The 18,303-nt window shown below is 45.2% G+C and overlaps 1 protein-coding gene across 5 annotated transcripts in view; it reads right to left on the reverse strand.

The window, feature by feature from the left end:
• The window catches only part of LOC138453201 (adhesion G protein-coupled receptor F5-like), a 584,850-nt gene that overhangs the window by 38,986 nt on the left and 527,561 nt on the right, over window positions 1–18,303 (reverse strand). For all 5 annotated transcript variants that reach the window (XM_069605826.1, XM_069605823.1, XM_069605825.1 and 2 more), the window contains 2 exons: window positions 1,343–1,384; window positions 1,186–1,245 (listed from right to left, as the gene is read on the reverse strand). In XM_069605826.1, the coding sequence (XP_069461927.1) occupies window positions 1,186–1,245; window positions 1,343–1,384 (102 nt within the window). The remainder of the gene's footprint in view (window positions 1–1,185; window positions 1,246–1,342; window positions 1,385–18,303) is intronic.

Genomic DNA, 18,303 nt, shown 5'->3' on the forward strand with positions numbered 1-18,303 from the left:
ACTGGTAACAGAAGGTGCAATAAAAACAGGCCCAATCCTTCAAAGTGGGTGCTGTGAACTCGTTTTCTCAGCCCCGAGAAAGGAACCATTTCTTCTCTTAAGGCTTTCCCTGGCCAGACAGATCAGGGAAGAAAACGCGTACACTGAACACATGTAATCAACATGTCAAACATGGGATCAATTGTGGGCAAGGTTGAGTGTAAAAATGGTAATAACGATGAAGCTACTCTATATTAATATTTGATTATTTATAGTCCTGTGGCAAAATTCGAAAGGTTCGACTTGGTGTCCCGCTGGTCCTTCACAATGTCCTCGATTCGCCACGAATCTCCATGAAATCATAGAATCGTGACATATTTCGGGAGATTCAAAGTGATAAAGCAAATGTAAAAAAATTATAAACATTCAAAGAATTACAAACACATTATTATAATATGTAGACAAATGCAAAAAGAAAAGGTTTGCATTTGGGGCAATTTGCATACCCACAATGACTTGCTGATGTGGCTCAGAACTGGAGGTGAACTTCCAGCGATGGCTTCTAGGTGGCATTGTGGCATGTGTGACTTGGCTCAAATATCATTTTTAGATACATTTAAACTATTCAAAACAATTAAAATATATTTTTTTAAATAGAAACATGATACTAACGATGCACAAGTTCAATACATTGTAGGAAAAATTGATTTTAAGGTGCACAACTATTTAAAACAATATCAAAAATATAATAGATTTAGTTTTTAGAAACTTGAATAATTGTACATATATACATAATTTTAAATAGTAAAATAAAATGTAAGTAACATCTCTGTAAAATTGCAAACAATTCAAAGAAATAATATACACAAGGATGTAAACTATTTAAATTATAAGTAAACAGTTATAATAAAAAAGTGCTATCTCTTCATTATTTTATTTTTAAATTAGATATACTTTTCTATATATGTTTACAATATATTTTATATATGTTCAGTGACTGCACTAGTCTATATCAAAAATAGTTCGGGACACTCATAGGACTTGAACCACGCCAAAATGCAAGTGGTTACAGTTTTGCCCGAACCAGTTCACTTAACTCTAATACTTACCTTTGCCAGGATATGAATGCATATGGTAAAATGTTAGGAAAGCCAGAATGCATACAGTAAAGAATGACTGGTTGCTAAGCGGGGCACAATATCATACCATTGTTTTTGGGGTTGACGATCTTGACAGCGAGAAATGGCGCAGCAATGATTGTTTTATCTGTCAAAGAAAGAAAAATAAGTGTAACTGCACATATCACAATATATACATGTATTCAATACATATTTCTTTATTACCCAAAAATCTGCCTTTTTACCTTCGCATCCCAAAGGGTTCCAAACACCAAAATGAATAACCCCTGCAAAAAGAAAGTACATGGATTTATGTGCGTGCATTGTCAAGTACCCAACCATACAAACACAAATGCTGCATAACACAGCTTACTAGTACAGCACTGTAAAAAATAACACATATTCAAAAAGGCGTAATTGTCGAATAGACAGAGGAATTGTTTGTTACGAGCATGCTTTTAAATGCAACCAATTTTCGGAAGTCCACTTTACACCGTTACACAAATCCACAGCATCCATACAACATTGCAGGTCAAGCGTTTCAAGTTACAGGTCTGAAAGGAAACACTGGGGTTTATAACAAAAAAACAAGCATCTCAGATTTTGACCTCAAGAAAGGGCATAGTGAATAGTGCATTACTTCAGTGCAGTATCCTATATAGAGTACACGCCACATTAACACATTAGAAACCCCGGTCTATCTGTAAAAATAAATATGGAGTGGGCTGCACACAATCATTAACCATATTTTTTTATGCAACAGTGCTTGTTATCAGAGTATTTGCCATTTTGTAGATCGGTAAACTACAGATGTCACTCAATTTTTCATCCAATGAAGTGTGCAAGTCTGAGTAGAGTAGCACTACAAGGGTTTGAACCTGTGACCTCCAGGCTGAATAGAGACTTTTGCAGCAAACATTTTACCTACTGAGCTATCTGGCTACCACAATGCTTCGCTTTAACTTAATGTAAGATTAGGGTCTTAATACTTTTGGAAGAAACAAAGAAATAAACACTCCTGGATTTCCACAGAATCAGCGGGCCAGGAGTGAAACCAGGCTTTTGACACCCTCACAGTCTATAAGGTGCTTCTTAAAAATGTGTGAAAGGTATACACTTTTTAAAAAGCTTCCAGCATGGTTGCAGGGCAAGCAGTCTTCCAAGCATCAGACCTCTAAGTTATGAGCCATTGACTAATTAAAGAATGTGCTCATTTAAATTTTGTTCAGAGCCACATCTATTGGTTTGTAGGCAGCCACAGACATATGTTCATGTGTCTTTTACTTGTTTAAAACAAACAGCTCCAGTAGATCAGTTCATTTTGGCTTCACACCGATATAATTGCTCATGAAGTGTCCCCTCATGTGGCTTCCAGGATTGTGACAGTGTGTGACCTTTCGTTAAAAATAAGCGTCTCATCGTTATTGTGAACTGATCGCCTAGAATTGTTGCCTGGAAACACTTGTCTAGAGGCGCAATACAAATACCAAATCAGGGAGTGCAGGGAGTGTTGTGGTGTTTGGCTGCTACCCTTGTAAAGCTGTGCACAAAGTGTGCGAAAACTCTACTTTTCAATCTACAGAGGTGGACCTTGCCCTTAAAAACTCCAATTCAAGCGGAGTGAGCGGAGTGCATGGAGTGTTGTGGTGTTTGACTGCTACCCTTGTAAAGCTGTGCGAAAACTGAAGTCTTTCTTCACTTTCTACCTTTCAATCTACAAAGGTGGACCATACCCTTAAAAACTCCAATGCAAGCAGAGCGAGCAGAGTGCGGGGAGTGTTGTGATGTTTGGCTGCTACCCTTGTAAAGCTGTGCAAAAACAGAAGTCTTTCTTCACTTCCCACTTCTCTATCTACAGAGGTGGACCTTGCCCGTAAAAACTCCAATTCAAGCAGAGCAAGCAGAGTGCAGGGAGGGTTGTGGTGTTTGAATGCTACCCTTGTAAAGCTGTGCAATAACTGTGCAAAAACTGAAGTCTTTCTTCACTTTCTACTTTTCAATCTACAGAGGTGGACCTTGCCCTTAAAAACTCCAATTCAAGCAGAGCGAGCAGAGTGCAGGGAGGGTTGTGGTGTTTGAATGCTACCCTTGTAAAGCTGTGCAATAACTGCAAAAACTGAAGTCTTTCTTCACTTTCTACTTTTCAATCTACAGAGGTGGACCTTGCCCTTAAAAACTCCAATTCAAGCAGAGCGAGCAGAGTGCAGGTAGTGTTGTGGTGTTTGGCTGCTACCCTTGTAAAGCTGTGCAATAACTGTGCAAATACAGAAGTCTTTCTTCACTTTCTATTTTTCAATCTACACAGGAGGACCTTGCACTTAAAAACTCCAATTCAAGCGGAGTGCAGGAAGTGTTGTGGTGTTTGGGTGTTCAGCTGTGGTGTGACTGAGTTTGCTTTCTAGGACCGGTTGCCTCCGAGCCCATAATTCCCCCTCAACCCATATTATCTGCTCTGCATAACTGCTGTGGACTCATATAATAACGTGGTAAAAGTGCTTCCGATTTATAGGGTACTAGTCTAAATGGAAATCAACTGGGAAAGTTGCAAATCAACCTGTGTGTAAATTCTCCTCATACTGAAGATTCCTCCAGTTGTCCTACTGCGGAGGACCTTCTCACATGTGCTGACAACCATTTCATTTCCGATGGTTCAATCCTAGTACCCGTAATATCAAGTGAACTGGGGAAGCGAATCCGCTTATCTTTGAGACTGTTTACACCCCGCCCACGTTTCCCTGCAGTGATTGATGAAGTATGCTTATATAATGAGACAAATGTATTTTACAATGGTTTAAAGGTCCCGGCTTCCTCCAACCCATTGAAACACTCAACAAGCCCTGCTCACATTGTTGCCCCTTTACATGATGATTTAAATTATACTATAAGATCCCTTTGCATGACAAAGGAGAAAGGGACCATGATCACAGGGAACTGATTTCAACTCCTGTAAATGAAAACTCTCAAACTAAAATATCAATCACCAATTCACATTTGTTGTTTTCCCATACTCAATAGAATTCTGAACCTATTAGATAGAGGCCATGACACGACACAATGGGCCTCATTACGCCTTTGCAGTAGTGGCAATTACCGGCACAGCTGCCACCAGAGCTGTTTTTTAACCGGCACCCAGCAATGGAAATCTACCAGGGCATTCCAGCCCCGGTGGACCCAGTAATTCCCCTTTGCCGGGTGCCGGTAATAATTACTCCCCATTCCCATTGAGCCCAACAGGGCTCAATGGGAATGGCGAGGACGGATGCACCAGCACCATTCATGAATGGTGCTGGTGCATCCGTCAAGGTCTGCTTGTATGCTTGTATGCTTGTATGCTTGTATGCTTGTATGCTCGCCAGGTCAGACCTGGCGGGCGGGAAGGCACCAGCGAGCAGAACTCGTAGTTTGCCGGTCCAGTAACAATGGTACCGGCAAGCTTACCGGTACCGTTGTTACTGGACCAGCAAACTTGTAATGAGGCCCAATGTGAGCTACGTGAAGTCAGGTCTACCTTAATTGATATGATGGCCAAGATTAACATTCTTGAGGGATTCATTCTTGCCTGTGGTGCAGTCTTAGAAACAAGGATTCTTCGGGAGAAAAAAAGAGTATGTAAGGTATCTGTAGCCTCTCAATCTAAACCATCTCCCTCTAGTGCTACCACAATTGGTGTGCAGGTATTTGCTCACTCAACTGAATCAACTCAAAATGTCACTGATCCAACTCTGGAATTTAGAGGGATACAGGATTGTATAGATCAATTTTCAAAACTACCAAGGGACACTCCACTGGATAAGCATGAAGTTGACATCTGCCAGATGGTAAACTCGAACACACACAAATTAACAATGATGGAAATGAAAATGCAAAAACTATTATCATCATTAGATACCAATTCTCTCTCAAGTCACGTAGATACCAAAGTGCCTCTGATACAAGATGATTCAAATTATTCATCACCCAATAGCACAGAAACAAATGAAACTAGACCAAGAGTTAACTTATAATTCTATCATCTCATCAGAAACTATGAACTCTCCTCCACAAACTACACTCAAATCTAGGGGCTCTAATAATTGTAAAGAACAAAAAAAAACTAAAAACATGCAGGCTGCAAAAGTTCACGGCCACAACTCGACAATTAAAAATGTGCGAAATTTGTCCCTGGAAAATCAAACGAAGGAACAGGATAAACTGGACAAAAAGATTGTTAAAGGTGACACTGATTCCAATGTTAATAGTTCTACTATATCTGAGAATATAAACCATGAGATTAATAACAAAAAGAAATCAAATGAATTCTCACTCCCCATGAGGGAAAACTCCTCAACAAGCGAACAAAAGAATTCTCGAGTTAATCTAATACCATTACCAATAAATCTCAGCAATGGCAGTGAGGGCATCAAACAGACAGAAAGTTCACTCTTTTTTCCCATTGTGGGAAAAAAAATATAGTAAGGTCAGCCTGATCACCCCTGCTGCTTCTAACAGTATGGATAAAGAACCTGCTCCAAAACCATTAGTCATGAACGAACACACCAAAGAGTCTAGAGATGTTCCCCTGGCACCTCCATCTATACCAACCATATTTCTGGTACCACCATCCATATATACTTCGTCCAATAATCCCCAAACCTGCCTTCTGATTAATCAAGAAAATGCTTTAAATTGGGAAAGTAATTACACTTAAATAATGGGATGGGAGAGTACATTTGACGTTAATGGGAGAGGTAGAATAAATAGATCATCCCTGCTGGACTTATTCAAACAAATTCCATCTTTAAGATCATTAGAATCAGATAATTGTTATGCTCACCTGGTATCCACGGGGACGCCACCCAGCCCTGGTTGGATGATTTGCACTCTCGAACCCTCTCCCGGTCCCTTGGTAAGGCCTCTGGTTAAATATGGGTCTGCAATATAGTAGAGCTGGATTCAATACCAGATTGTCTTTATGTTTTCCCACCTCCCTTGGCCTCAACTCCTTCCTTCCCCTTGGGCCCTCACCTTAATATTGTAAAAGGTGGATTCTCCGTCCTGCTCCTTGTGGCAGGGGCGCGTAGAGTTACTTCACTGGTGCAAGCCCCCCTGTGGGAATCCAGGCCTGCTGCGACTCCGTAGGTTTGCTGCTTTATAGTCTTTATATGCAGTTCTTATGTTCCTCTTGGTTCGAATAATAATGTCTTGCTTCTTTCCTTTTAGGTATTGTGTGGGAGCGAGGGGCCAGCCGGACCCCGCATCCTTTACTTCTCAGTACAAAACTCGGACCAACGGCCTCCAGTAGTGGGTTCGCCCCTTGCCCTTATGCAATGTCGACTTTGGTTAACATTCGCGTGGATGGGACCACTGAGCAGGACACAGGGCATCCATTTTTGTCCCCCTTTTGACTCCCTCTTGGTAACTAGGCCTCACTGTGATAGTACACAACGCTTCTCTTCCCTTTCTCGCAACGGCCAGACGCGCAGGGCACATGGCCCCCACCATCTTTCCCACTCTGACTGGAAAACTCCACGGCTCCATTCTCACGCTGCAGCCGGAGGTACTTGCAACAGATAATAAATGTAACACATCACTCTTCCTCTGAGATCACTGTCCTGCATGTGAACCAGAATGAGCTAAGCACATAGCTCGTTCATCTCCACAAACGTGTCCTTGCCACCGCACCCTCGCCAGTGGAAACTTACTGCCATTGTGACCCTGTGCCCCTGCAAGGTATTCCTTTCATGTGCCAGACCACTGACCACGCCATGATGCCCACCCAACAGATTCCCAACTAACATTAGACCCCTGCTGCAGTATATCGTTGTCTACCACCAACAAAATGTCACATGCCAGAGATTCTTATGAACACAGACCCTCACTTCAACTGGTGTATTATGATGGTCAAGACCCTTAACCTAGGGCCTTTATAATCCGATGTTATTGATAGTATAGATACACGTGTGAAGTTTATGGAGACATGATAGGTTGTTCAAATACTTTGAACGATTATTATTGAGTGCATGCATTTTTGAGAATATATTATGTTAGTTTAGCTAGTGACCACCCTGGTTCACAGCGACCTGACCTTCACCCATTCAGAACACAGATGCCTGAGGCCATCCTCCCTCCAACCAAGCAGCTAACCCGGAGGAAGAGATGCCACCCACCCCATGGACACCATATGGACTGTCCAATCCGGGACCAACGTAGTATCCTGTTAGTTGCGTCATTTGCCCTATAAAATGTATTGTAACATTAATTTCGGTCAGAGCGGTCTCAGAGGCATCAGAGATCTTTGAATACCAGTTACTTATATTAACCTTGCCTTGAACTCTCGCAGCCTGCTCTCTTTGCCTCATTCCCTGTCTGGGGTGTGTCAGTTTTATTCCTTTGCATGAGAAAGACGGGGAGGGCACAAACATTTGGTGACCCCCTGCGACGTGATTTGGAGAGGTGCCTTGAGGCCCGCACCGTGCGGCGAGATTCGGGATGCCCCCCAGAAAAACCATTGCCTCTGCGGCCGACCAGCCTGTGCGCACTACAAGAAAGGGTCAAGGGCTCCCGGTTGACGAATACCCAACTGAAAAAGCTGCTCGCCGAGGCGGGCCACGGCTTGGTGGGGGTGCAGACCTGACTGGGGTCAGACCGTGAACGGTGACCCTCGGATTACCTGACTGAACACGTGAGTGCCGGTTGCGAAAGTTCCCAAGAAAAGGTAAGGGGGAAAATAAGGGAACAGGGGAACAGGTGGTAGTGGGTTAAAGCCAGGAGTAGGGGCTGTGTGAGTGATGTTGAGGCTTTTCTGATCTATCCTTTATATGGCCATTAGGTTTTGTGAGAAGTAAGGAATAGAGAAGAGGTATCCTAGCCTGAACGGGGTAGAAGGCGGCGCCGCGTAGCATTGTCTCATCCAGTGCAGATAAATAAGTGGAGATAAAGAGGTCTTGTATATTTAGTAGACTCGGAGTAGTTATTTAGAATATTCTTTTTCTGTGTAAGCAGGATTTCTTGGGAAAGAGTAAGAGGGTGTAAGAGGTGGGGAGTGAATGAGAAGAGCAGGAAGGGGGGGTAAAAGGTGTTCAGTAACAGGAACAAGAGGGGGATAAAAGCACGCAGGTAGTACATGTTATGTGTTATCTGTCTTTTTTGTTGATTGTTGTCGCGTATGTCTAGATGTTACATGTGATCTGTCAGTAAGGGTTATATATGCAAAAGTGAAATGTTGGAATTGAAAATAATTGCAAAGGTGATTTTGAGTATTGATGCACAATAACTGTCAATAATTGAGAAACGCTTAATATATTGTTTACCTGTAATAAGGGAAAAGGTGGTTGAAGGAAGCAAAATTGAGAGAAGATAACAACTATTGCACACAAGATTAAAGGGAGCCTCAGGTGCAAGGGCGCACACAAGCGAAGGGAGAAACACCGTCATGGGGGGAATCACACCATTAGCTCACATTTGCCAACATCTCCCACTGTATAGTGAAAGGATACAGAAATATCACGATCAATGGGTGACGGAGATAAAAGGGGACAATGTGACACCAATTTGGCCAGAGGGGGGCTCGTTTGACAAAAGGGTGTTAGATTTAGTATCCACACATTTATTGGCAAAATATAAGGGAAAACAGTTGCAGAACAGAAGAGAGGTATTGGACCTGTGGCGAATGTTCGAGGACGTTACCCCTACCGCAGAGGTAAATACAGAAAAAACAATAGAAAAACAGAAAACACCAGGAGAGGTAAGCGGAACACCCAAGGGTGAATGCACAACGATCACAACTGAGAATGATACAACCAAAACATACCCCTTAATGACAAGACCAGCAGTAGGATACAGTGAGCCTCTGTATATACCAGCGTGCCCCACCCCCACTCCCTCAAATGGAGCGATAGCCACGGTGCCACCACCATATGACAAAGGAGGCCTTTATGGCCCGACAAGTGCACCCCCTGTAAATTTAGCATGATTAACCAGAGATTTAGACCGCCAGTTAGCGCATGCACAAATGGAAATAACACGGCTAAGGGCACTGTGTGACAGGGGCTAAATGCTGCCGGGGGGAGGGGAGGTACTGCCATTGTCCTTAGCAGATCTCACACCCCCACTAAGTGCAACAGGGGAATCTGCACCAGCCACACCAGGACCAGTGCAGTCCGTATTGTCTCAGGGAACACCCACATCACAGAGGCGAGAGAAAGAATGGCGATCGGGAGAATTCCTGTTCCATCTAAATGATAAACCAGTGAGAATCATATCCCCAGCCACCCCAGAAAGTCAGCGAGGGGAAGAACAAGAGGAGAATGGCGAGCAAGAAGAAGAAATAGAGGAGGTGTGGAGTGATCCAGACGAATATGAGGAAGGAGTGGCAGCTGTAGGATCCCCACTGCCACATCATTTCGATGACTTAGATCCACGATCACCCCCACGATGGCAGGGCAGATTAAGGCAGCGAGTAGGGAATATGCTCGTGAGTAAGGCAAAGAAAGGGACGGTAAGTAAGACAGGAAAGAAGCATAAGTTGCAGATGCCGTTGATACACAAGGGAGCAGGTAGGACACGCTATATCCCGTGGGCCCAGATGGACAAAAACAACCTGTTGAAACTCCTCCCCCCACTTGCGGGAGGGGCAGGGAAATGGATACATGCGTTTGAGAAGAACACGGCAGGAGTACCGATAGCGATAGGTGATGTAAAATGTTTGCTAGTGTCCGCCGTCAGTGATCAAGCAGATGCTGTGGGGGTAAAGGCGGGGTTCCCAGGAGTAACAATGAGCTGTGACTGCCACGATGGATCACCCTTCAACAATGTTCGAGCACAAGTATGGTACGCATTGCGGCGCACAGTTCCAGATATTCCAGATTTACATTTGGTAATGCAATGTACAATGGAGGAGAACGAGGATCCTACGCAGTTCATACTGCGAGTGCAAGACTTGTGGAGAAGTGAAACTGGTACGACATGGAACCAATCCACCGCCTTGTTCTATTTTACAATCAAGAAAGGGCTCCCGAAGGAGGTACAGAAGGCCTTGGACAAGATAGCTGGGATAAAAGCCAAGGGTTGGCCTGAAATTCAGAGCATAATTGTGCACCACTGTAGGAGGATCAAAGAGAGAGAAAAGGAGATAGCACAAAAAAGGCTGGCAGACGAAGCGAAACTGGTACAGAATAAATTAGTGAAGGTCGCCGCCATAAACGCCATCGTAGCAACAGATAGAGAGAACGAGGGGGATGAAAATGCTGGAAGCAGGCCTGTCGGAATAGCAGCGCTGTGGACAACAGGAGAACAAGGACCGTGGAACGGAGAAGAGCAACACAGAGGACAACAGTGGCAAGAAAGACCGGCAAGAGGATGAGGTGGGTACCGTGGCCAGAGAGGGGGGTTCGGAGGCATGGGGAATAGAGGATTCGTTGGCCAAGGGATGAGGAGGACAGCAAGGGTCATGTTGGAACTGTGAGAGATGGGGACACTATTCAAGAGATTGCAGAATGCGGCCCTCAGGGTATTTCCAAGGGCAACCACCCGTGGACAATGAACAGGTATGGGGATGCCCACACCCAGGTAGCCCCTATGGATTACCAGTGGGAGGGGGAAGACCACAAGACCAATGTTATAACGAACCCCAAATGCAGCCTAGACAACCACCCTCACAACCACATCACAGTGCATCATAGCCCACGACAAGACAAAACATTGTAGGAAACGCCAGCAGCAACAATTTCGCGACAGCTGCAGATGGTGCACCTGCACCGTTCTGTGGCGCAACAGTAGTTGGAGATAATGTTTTCTCAGTGCCCGGACAAGAAAGGTATGCAGATTAGGACAGCCCACAGGGAGCACTTGCGTGTCCTGTCCTATCTACCACTCTACGTGCAGAAGAGGAACCATTGGTGGGGGTAGAGATAGGAAATAAGCAGTTTATCTTTATGGTAGACTCAGGAGCAGAAAAATCATGTCTTATGGAAGGGCGGTTTCCGCTCTCAGGCAGGAATTTGGAAACGCAGGGGTTCTCTGGGGCTATTTTAAAAGTTCCTTACACCAAAGATCTTGATATAACTGTAGGGGGAAAAACAGTGCGCGCACCCTTACTGTACCACAAAGGCGCGCCAATCAACTTGCTGGGTAGAGATTTGCTAAGTAAATTGAACATGACCATTTTGTTTACCGAGCGGGGAATAGTGTGTTCCACCCCACGAGTATGCCCAGTGTGAGCAATGTTAATGATTAGCACAATGATGAATGAAGTTGTGGTGCGAGGGATACCCATTGACATAGACATGTTTATCTATGGCATCAAAGTGTTAGCCCGAGTAGTACCTGAGATAACGAGAAAAGAATGGAGGACACCGTCAGACTTTATATTCCGCCCAATTGCGAATACAGACGTCGTGCCAGGCACTATAATGTCCATAGACATCGAGGCAGTTCAGGTATCAAGTAAACGTATTGTGGTCCTAGGCTTCGACATGCATGGATGCGAGTGGAGAACTGTGTTATGCATAGATCCAAACATAATGCTAAAAGATCTAACTGACGAAGAACTATTCACTGACAACGAAGATGATGGAGAGATAATAATGGAAATAAGCATACCGTGTGATATTATGATCCAGTACAGAGAGGTACACAACCCACTTATGGCCAGTGATAATGACATAAATGAATCAAGACTGGTTAAACTAAAAAAACAGGCCTATAACACTGAAGTTGCTAAAGTGAAAAAACGGACAAGAACAGAACAGTTAGAGCTCTTCTTAAAAAGGACTTCACCGTTAATCAATACAGAGAGGGGAAGAGATTAATTATTCAAACCCACAAAAATCTCCTAAAATCAGTTAGGATAAACATACACACAAAAGACAACCAGATAATGATAAAAGATCTATGTAATAGAAACTCTAGAGCATTTTGGTCAACCATGAATCAGACCATTGGTAAAAGTCATGAAGATTTAGAATCGCACATCTCTGAGGTAGTTTGCGTAGAATTCTTCGAAGAGAAATACAAGCTACCAGATCAATATAAGAACTTAACTAATCCCTGGGAATACTTAAGCATTCATGGCGTGTGTCCTTGGAATGAACACGATATTCTATCGGCCATAAGCAAACTCAACTCCTCAAGAGCACCAGGCCCAAATGGCATTCGTCATACGTGATCAAAAAAGATCTGAATATGTGGCCCTCGATTCTGAAAATATTTGATATTCAGTACAAAATCTATCGGGAAAACATGGTCTCAATCTCTTGTTATTCCCATCTACAAAAAAGGAGATTTGTCTGATCCGGCAAATTATAGACCTATAGCCTTGACAGACGCATCATCTAAAGTATTTGCATATCTGATCTTGAGGGAGCGTGAAGAAGTCTTGCTACTATCAAATACTTTATCTCGCTTCCAAGTTTGGTGCCGAAATAGGATGGGTATTTCTTAAATGCTTAAATTTTGGCACATCTCTTGGAAACTATAAAACTGTAACGCTTACCTTCTCTCTGCAGGAGTGTCTGGACCCTCGGGGTGGCTGATGCTGCTTGGGCACCTGGCCGTGGGCTGCTAGTACTTCACCTACAGGGAGAATACAGTTAATACCTAAAGAGCTTCTGTGTGGCCTCACCGACCCCTCCCTAGCCTTCTGATTCCGCTTGGTGTCTTCCCAAATGGGGGCTAAGCTCATCTGTGTGTATATGATGCTGGGCTCTCCGTCCTTCTGTCAATCGCAGCAGTACTACTCTTTGGTATTCAGTGTGCACCACCAGTTTCCTCACTGGTGTTCAGGTCCAGACCGGCTGTGGCCCATTAGTGCTGTATATCACTGTCTCTTTAATGTCTTGTGGCCTTTGCAGAGTGGCCTGTTAGTGTCAGGTGGTCTTAGGTCCTGAAAGTATCCTCAGCGGCCTAATTAATGTTCCTGTGGATAATTTGTGCTTTCCTGAAAGTTCAGGCACAAGTTTTGCCTTTGAGTTATCCGTTGGAGAGCGGGACACGTGCTTCCTCTGAAAACAGCAACGGCTGCTTTGCGGTATGTACGCGCTGCGTGCTTCCTCTGGCAGATAGTAGGTAAGTAATAGCTGCTTGCTGAACTAATAACACGATGCGTCATTGCCTGGTATTTCCCTCGTTAACGTTGTCTTTCGTTCCTTCTTGCAGATGCTGATTCGTGTCGGGGCTCCGGAGCAGGCGAACCGCATGCTGGGCGAGGGATGAATGCTGGTGCTGGTGAGGGATGAACAGAGCTGAGAGCCGGCTCTTCTGAGGGATGAATGAACAGAGCTGCAGATGGATTCACGAGGACCCGAGCGATGCCAATGGTAAGTTTCAGGTAGACAGGAGTCTGTAATTACGGTGATCCATGTTTCATAGTCCTTTTCTTCTTTCTTGCAGGTCGGGAGCTGGAGTTCACCGGTAAGCGTTGAGCTGCAGATGCAGAATAGCGCGAATCTGGGTGTGGCTTTTATAGACAGTCACTCCCATCAACTGGATGTGCACCTACCAAGAGAGTCCCATGGCCTGATGGTCGGCCATCTTGGTAGAACCAGGAAGTAGATAAGAACCCTTGCCTAGTTGAGAGTTTTTGACTGCATTCGGTGCCAAATGCCCCATGAATGAGTCCAATTTGTCCCTACACCAGATTTCTTGGACCTGAGGGTACCATGTGTCTGTGAATGAGCGGACAGCCTGACTCTGAAGGATAGAAAGGTGTGTAACTGTGGAGTGGTTCTGTTGGTGGGAATGACAGCACCCCCCCCAAGGCCCCTCTCAAGGATTGCCTACTGGGTCCTGGTTTGGTTGGGTGGTTTTGATGGAACCTAGTTATTAGCCTTGGTGTGTGTATGTTAGTAACGAGTTCCCATGATCTATCTTGTGGCTCATAACCCTTCCAGTCTACTAGGTAATATAGGGTCTTGCGAACTAGTTTTGAATCCAGGATGTCCTTGACTTCATACTCTGGCTCACTTTCTACTAACACCGGAGCCGGAGGTGCCTTGATACAAATGCCGTGTTGAACTGGCTTGAGTAGAGATACATGAAATACTGGGAGTATGCGTATATTGGAGGGCAGAGTTAGTTTCATCGCGACAGGGTTGATTATGGCCTCAATTTTATAAGAACCCAAGAATTTTGGATGACATTTTTCGTGGTCCTTTCAGAGGAATGTGCCTAGTCGCCAACCACACTGCATCAACCACTTGATAACTGGGAGCCTATTTTCGGTAACGGTCTGCAAATTTCTTGTGCGTCTCCTTAGCCGCTGACAGGTGTTCGGTAGCTCTTTTCAAAGTCTGATAGATAGTGTCATGCAAGGTTTTCACTGCCGGCATTTCCAGTGTTTCTGGCAGGTCATAAATGGAAGTTCGAGGATGTCGACCGTAAAGCACGTAGAAGAGACTGCGTCCGGTAGAGGTGTGCACTGAATTGTTATAAGCATATTCAGCTATCCAGAATACATCCACCCATGCTTGTTCCGTCTGGTCCAGCATGCATCGAAGATACTGTTCCAGCGTCTGGTTAGTTTGTTCTGTTTGTCCATCGGTTTGAGGATGGTGGATTGTGGATAAACGTATGTCGATCTTTGCCAAGTTACAGCTTTTCTTCCAGAAACAGGACACACACTGACTACCCCAATCCGATATCACTACGGAGGGGAAACCATGAATCCTGACTACCTGCTCCAGAAATATCGTAGCCAGGATGGACATTGGAAGCAACAAAATTGCCCATTTTGGAAAAAAGGTCCTCTACGACCAAAATGGATTGTGCCCGTTGCAGGGAGATAAGTTGGTGATGAAATCTAATGATATTGGGCCTCATTAAAATAGTGGCGGCCACGGTACGAACGGTGCCGGGAAGGTACCGACACCGTTCATACCGGGCCGCCACATTATGAGTTCAGCTCAGCAGGTCTTATCTGTGCGGCACCCACGAGCAGAACTCGTGATTGCTCCGGCACCGCTATGAACGGTGCCGCTGCAACCATGCTCCCGACCCACATTGTGCCGTATGGGGCAGAATGGGGATTGGGAGCCCGGCATTACCGCCTCCTGTGAATGGGCAATTACCGGCCCCTTTATCTCGTAATGGGCTGGTTATTGCCCAATCGTGGGAGGAGGTGCCGGTAGCGAGCATGGCGGTAGCCGTGCCTGCCATTCAGGCACGGCTACCGCCATGCCCGTAATGAGGCCCATTGTGTGCCAGGGCACTGGGGGTACTGCTAAAGGTTGTAAAAGGCCTGACGGTTTGTTTTTGAGCCTTGTTCTGGGCACAGACCCCGGATATTAATATTTATTGAGTGACGTCCCTACGCCAAGTTGCCAACCAATAAAACTGTCTAATCTTGGCCTTGGTCTTCCTGATTCCCGGGTGTCCTTCCACCAGTGTATTGTGATAGTTTGCCAGTACTTGGTTTTACAATGTAGGTGTCAGGAGATACAGTCGACCCTGACGATATGGTAGGACTTCTTGGATTGCTTGTTGGGAGTCCTTGGCAGCCCAAACCTATAACTCGCTTGTGGTCATGTTCTGTTTCACTGCCGTCTTCAATTCTTCCAGAGGAGTGGCTGCAGTTGCTAAAATGCCAGGGAGTTTGTCTCCTAGGATGATGGCCACTAGTTCGGGTGTAGCATAGGCATCATCTCCCGTTCCTAAGCGTGACAACGCATCTGCCTTGCCATTACGTACTCCTGGCCAATATGTTATTACTAAATTGTATTCCATGAAGAACAGTGCCCACCTCAGTTGACATGATTATTGCACTTTTGCTGATCGCAGGTATTGTAGGTTTTGGTGATCTGTGATAACTGTAACGGGGTACATGGCCCCTAGTAAGTAATGCCTCCATTCTTTGAGGGCCACCTTGATGGCCAACACTTCCTTGTCTGTGATGGCGTAGCTAATCTCTGCTGCTGTGAACTTCTTTGACAAAACACCACAGGATGCAGTTGCCAGTATCTGGGTTCTTCTGAGAGAGGACAGCTCCCATGGCAACTTTAGAAGCATCAGTCTCAACCACATATGGGAGATCCGGCTTTGGGTGCATTGCGACTGGGGCTGTTGTGAACTTTCACTTCCGAGTCTGAAATTCTTTGTTCGCTTCCGGAGACCAGTTGAACTTTTTGTTTTTATGAAGCAGGGATGTAATCGGGTGTACTAACTGGGAAAAGCCAGGAGTAAAATGACGGTAGAGGTTTGCAAACCCCAGGAAGCTTAGGACCCCTTTTACGGAAGTAGGTGAGGGCCAGTTGAGGATTGCATCAACTTTTTGATTGTCCATTCGTATCCCCTGTGGAGTTAGGACAAAACCCAGGAACTCGACCTCTGAGACATGAAAAGCGCATTTTTCCAATTTTGCATAAAGTCGATGTTGCTGCGACTTCTCGAGGACTGCTCGCACGTGGATTATGTAGTCTTGGACTGTGGCAGAGTAAATTAAGATGTCATGGATGTAAACCACTGCACATACATCCAACAGCTCCCGGAGGATGTCATTAATAAAATATTGGAACGCCGCCGGGGCTTTGCATAGCCTGAAGGGCATTACTTGATATTCATAGAGACCATATTTAGTGTGGAAAGCAGTCTTCCAATCGTCTCCATTCTTTACTCGCACCAAATGGTATGCCCCCCCGGGGATCCATTTTAGTATAGATCCTAGCGTTTTTAATTTGGTCCAGGAACACAGAAAACAGCTGGAGTGTATATTGATTCTTTATCATTATCTGATTCAATGAGCGATATTCGATACACGTTCTTACGCCCCCCTCCTTCCTTGGCACGAAAAAGAGGGGAGAGGTTCCCGGAAACTTGGACGGTCAGATGAAACCGTTGGTGAAGTACTGATCTATGCAAGCCTTGAGATGGAGGTTTTCCGGTTCCGTCAGAGCGTAGATTCGACTGCAAGAGACTTGGGACCCTGGAATGAGGTCGATTTAGCAATCAAACGGCCTGTGCAGCGGAAGGGTATTTGCTTGTTCCTTTTGAAATACGTCCTGGAATTCTGCATACTGGTGGGGACAAAACCCCCACCAAGCCTAGGGTGTAACCAGTCTTCTTAAGAGTAGACTTCACCTGGTCAATTTCTGGAGCACAGCCTTCCCTGTAACATGAGTGAACACACTTAATGGAGAAGGTTAGGGTCCTCACACACCAGTCGATGCAGGGATTTTGGGTTTCTAGCCAGGGCATTTCGAGAATTAACTGAAACTGCGGAGCACTGATTAAGTCAAACGAAATGTCTTGCCTGTGGCCGTCCTGGCAGAGTAACTCGATCTCTTCGGTGTATTGAGTCACTGGTACAGATAGCAACTGGGTGCCATCTACCGCAGTGACATTCTCTGCCACAGCTTAAGACCGAATGGAAACCCTGATACTGCGAGACATGTCATGGTCCATATAGATGCCCATGGCACCGCTGTCCACGGACGCTTCTAAATCGTGCATTCGTGAAGGCTGTTGTGGGCAAATGAGAACTACAGAAATGACCAGGTGTGAAGTCAAGGGTACCTTCTCCTTGCTCGACAAGCTGACCTCTACGCTTGCCGGGCATTGGAGTTTTCTGACAGACTTCCTTCCTCTCCCTTGTCTAGAGCTCCAACCGTCTTCCTTGGTGGTTTAACAGGACAATCTCGAAGAAAGTGACCCGCCTTCCTGCAGCAGAGGCACAATTGCTGTTGTCTCTTTTTGTCTCTGTCATCTCTGGTGAGAAGACTACTAAGGCCTCCCAAATGCATAAGTTCAGGGTGGGACTCGAGATGGTGTACTGGACTTTCCTTTGAGCAAGCGTACATCGCTTTTCCCTCTCAGCGTGCACAATCAACTCTGCGATCCTGTAACCAGTGATCTAGTTGTAATGCCAGATCGATATACTCTGCGCACCCCTCAGGAGGATTGACCACCTGGGCCAGAATGTCCTTTAATTCCCCTTGCAAGCCCTGATAGAACAGGGTAGCTCGTTTTGCCTCAGGCCAGTTGGTTTCTGCGAATAACCTTCTGACTGCCCTGTCGCAATGATAGTAGTTCATTATCAAGAGCTTGCCCCTGAGTGCGCCGGGCAAATAGCTTTTCTAATTATTGCTGAAACCCTGGGAAGTTACGTAGAAGGGGATCGTCCTGATTTACAAAGGGGATGGACCAATTTGCAGCATGCCCTCCCAAACAAGATATAACAAAGGCCACTTTGGACTGATAGGTAGAAAAAACCCCTGGCCTACAAAGGAAATGCAAGTGA

This window comes from Ambystoma mexicanum, chromosome 4p (genome assembly GCF_040938575.1).
Source record: "Ambystoma mexicanum isolate Mex_15411 chromosome 4p, UKY_AmexF1_1, whole genome shotgun sequence".
Lineage (NCBI taxonomy): Eukaryota > Metazoa > Chordata > Amphibia > Caudata > Ambystomatidae > Ambystoma > Ambystoma mexicanum.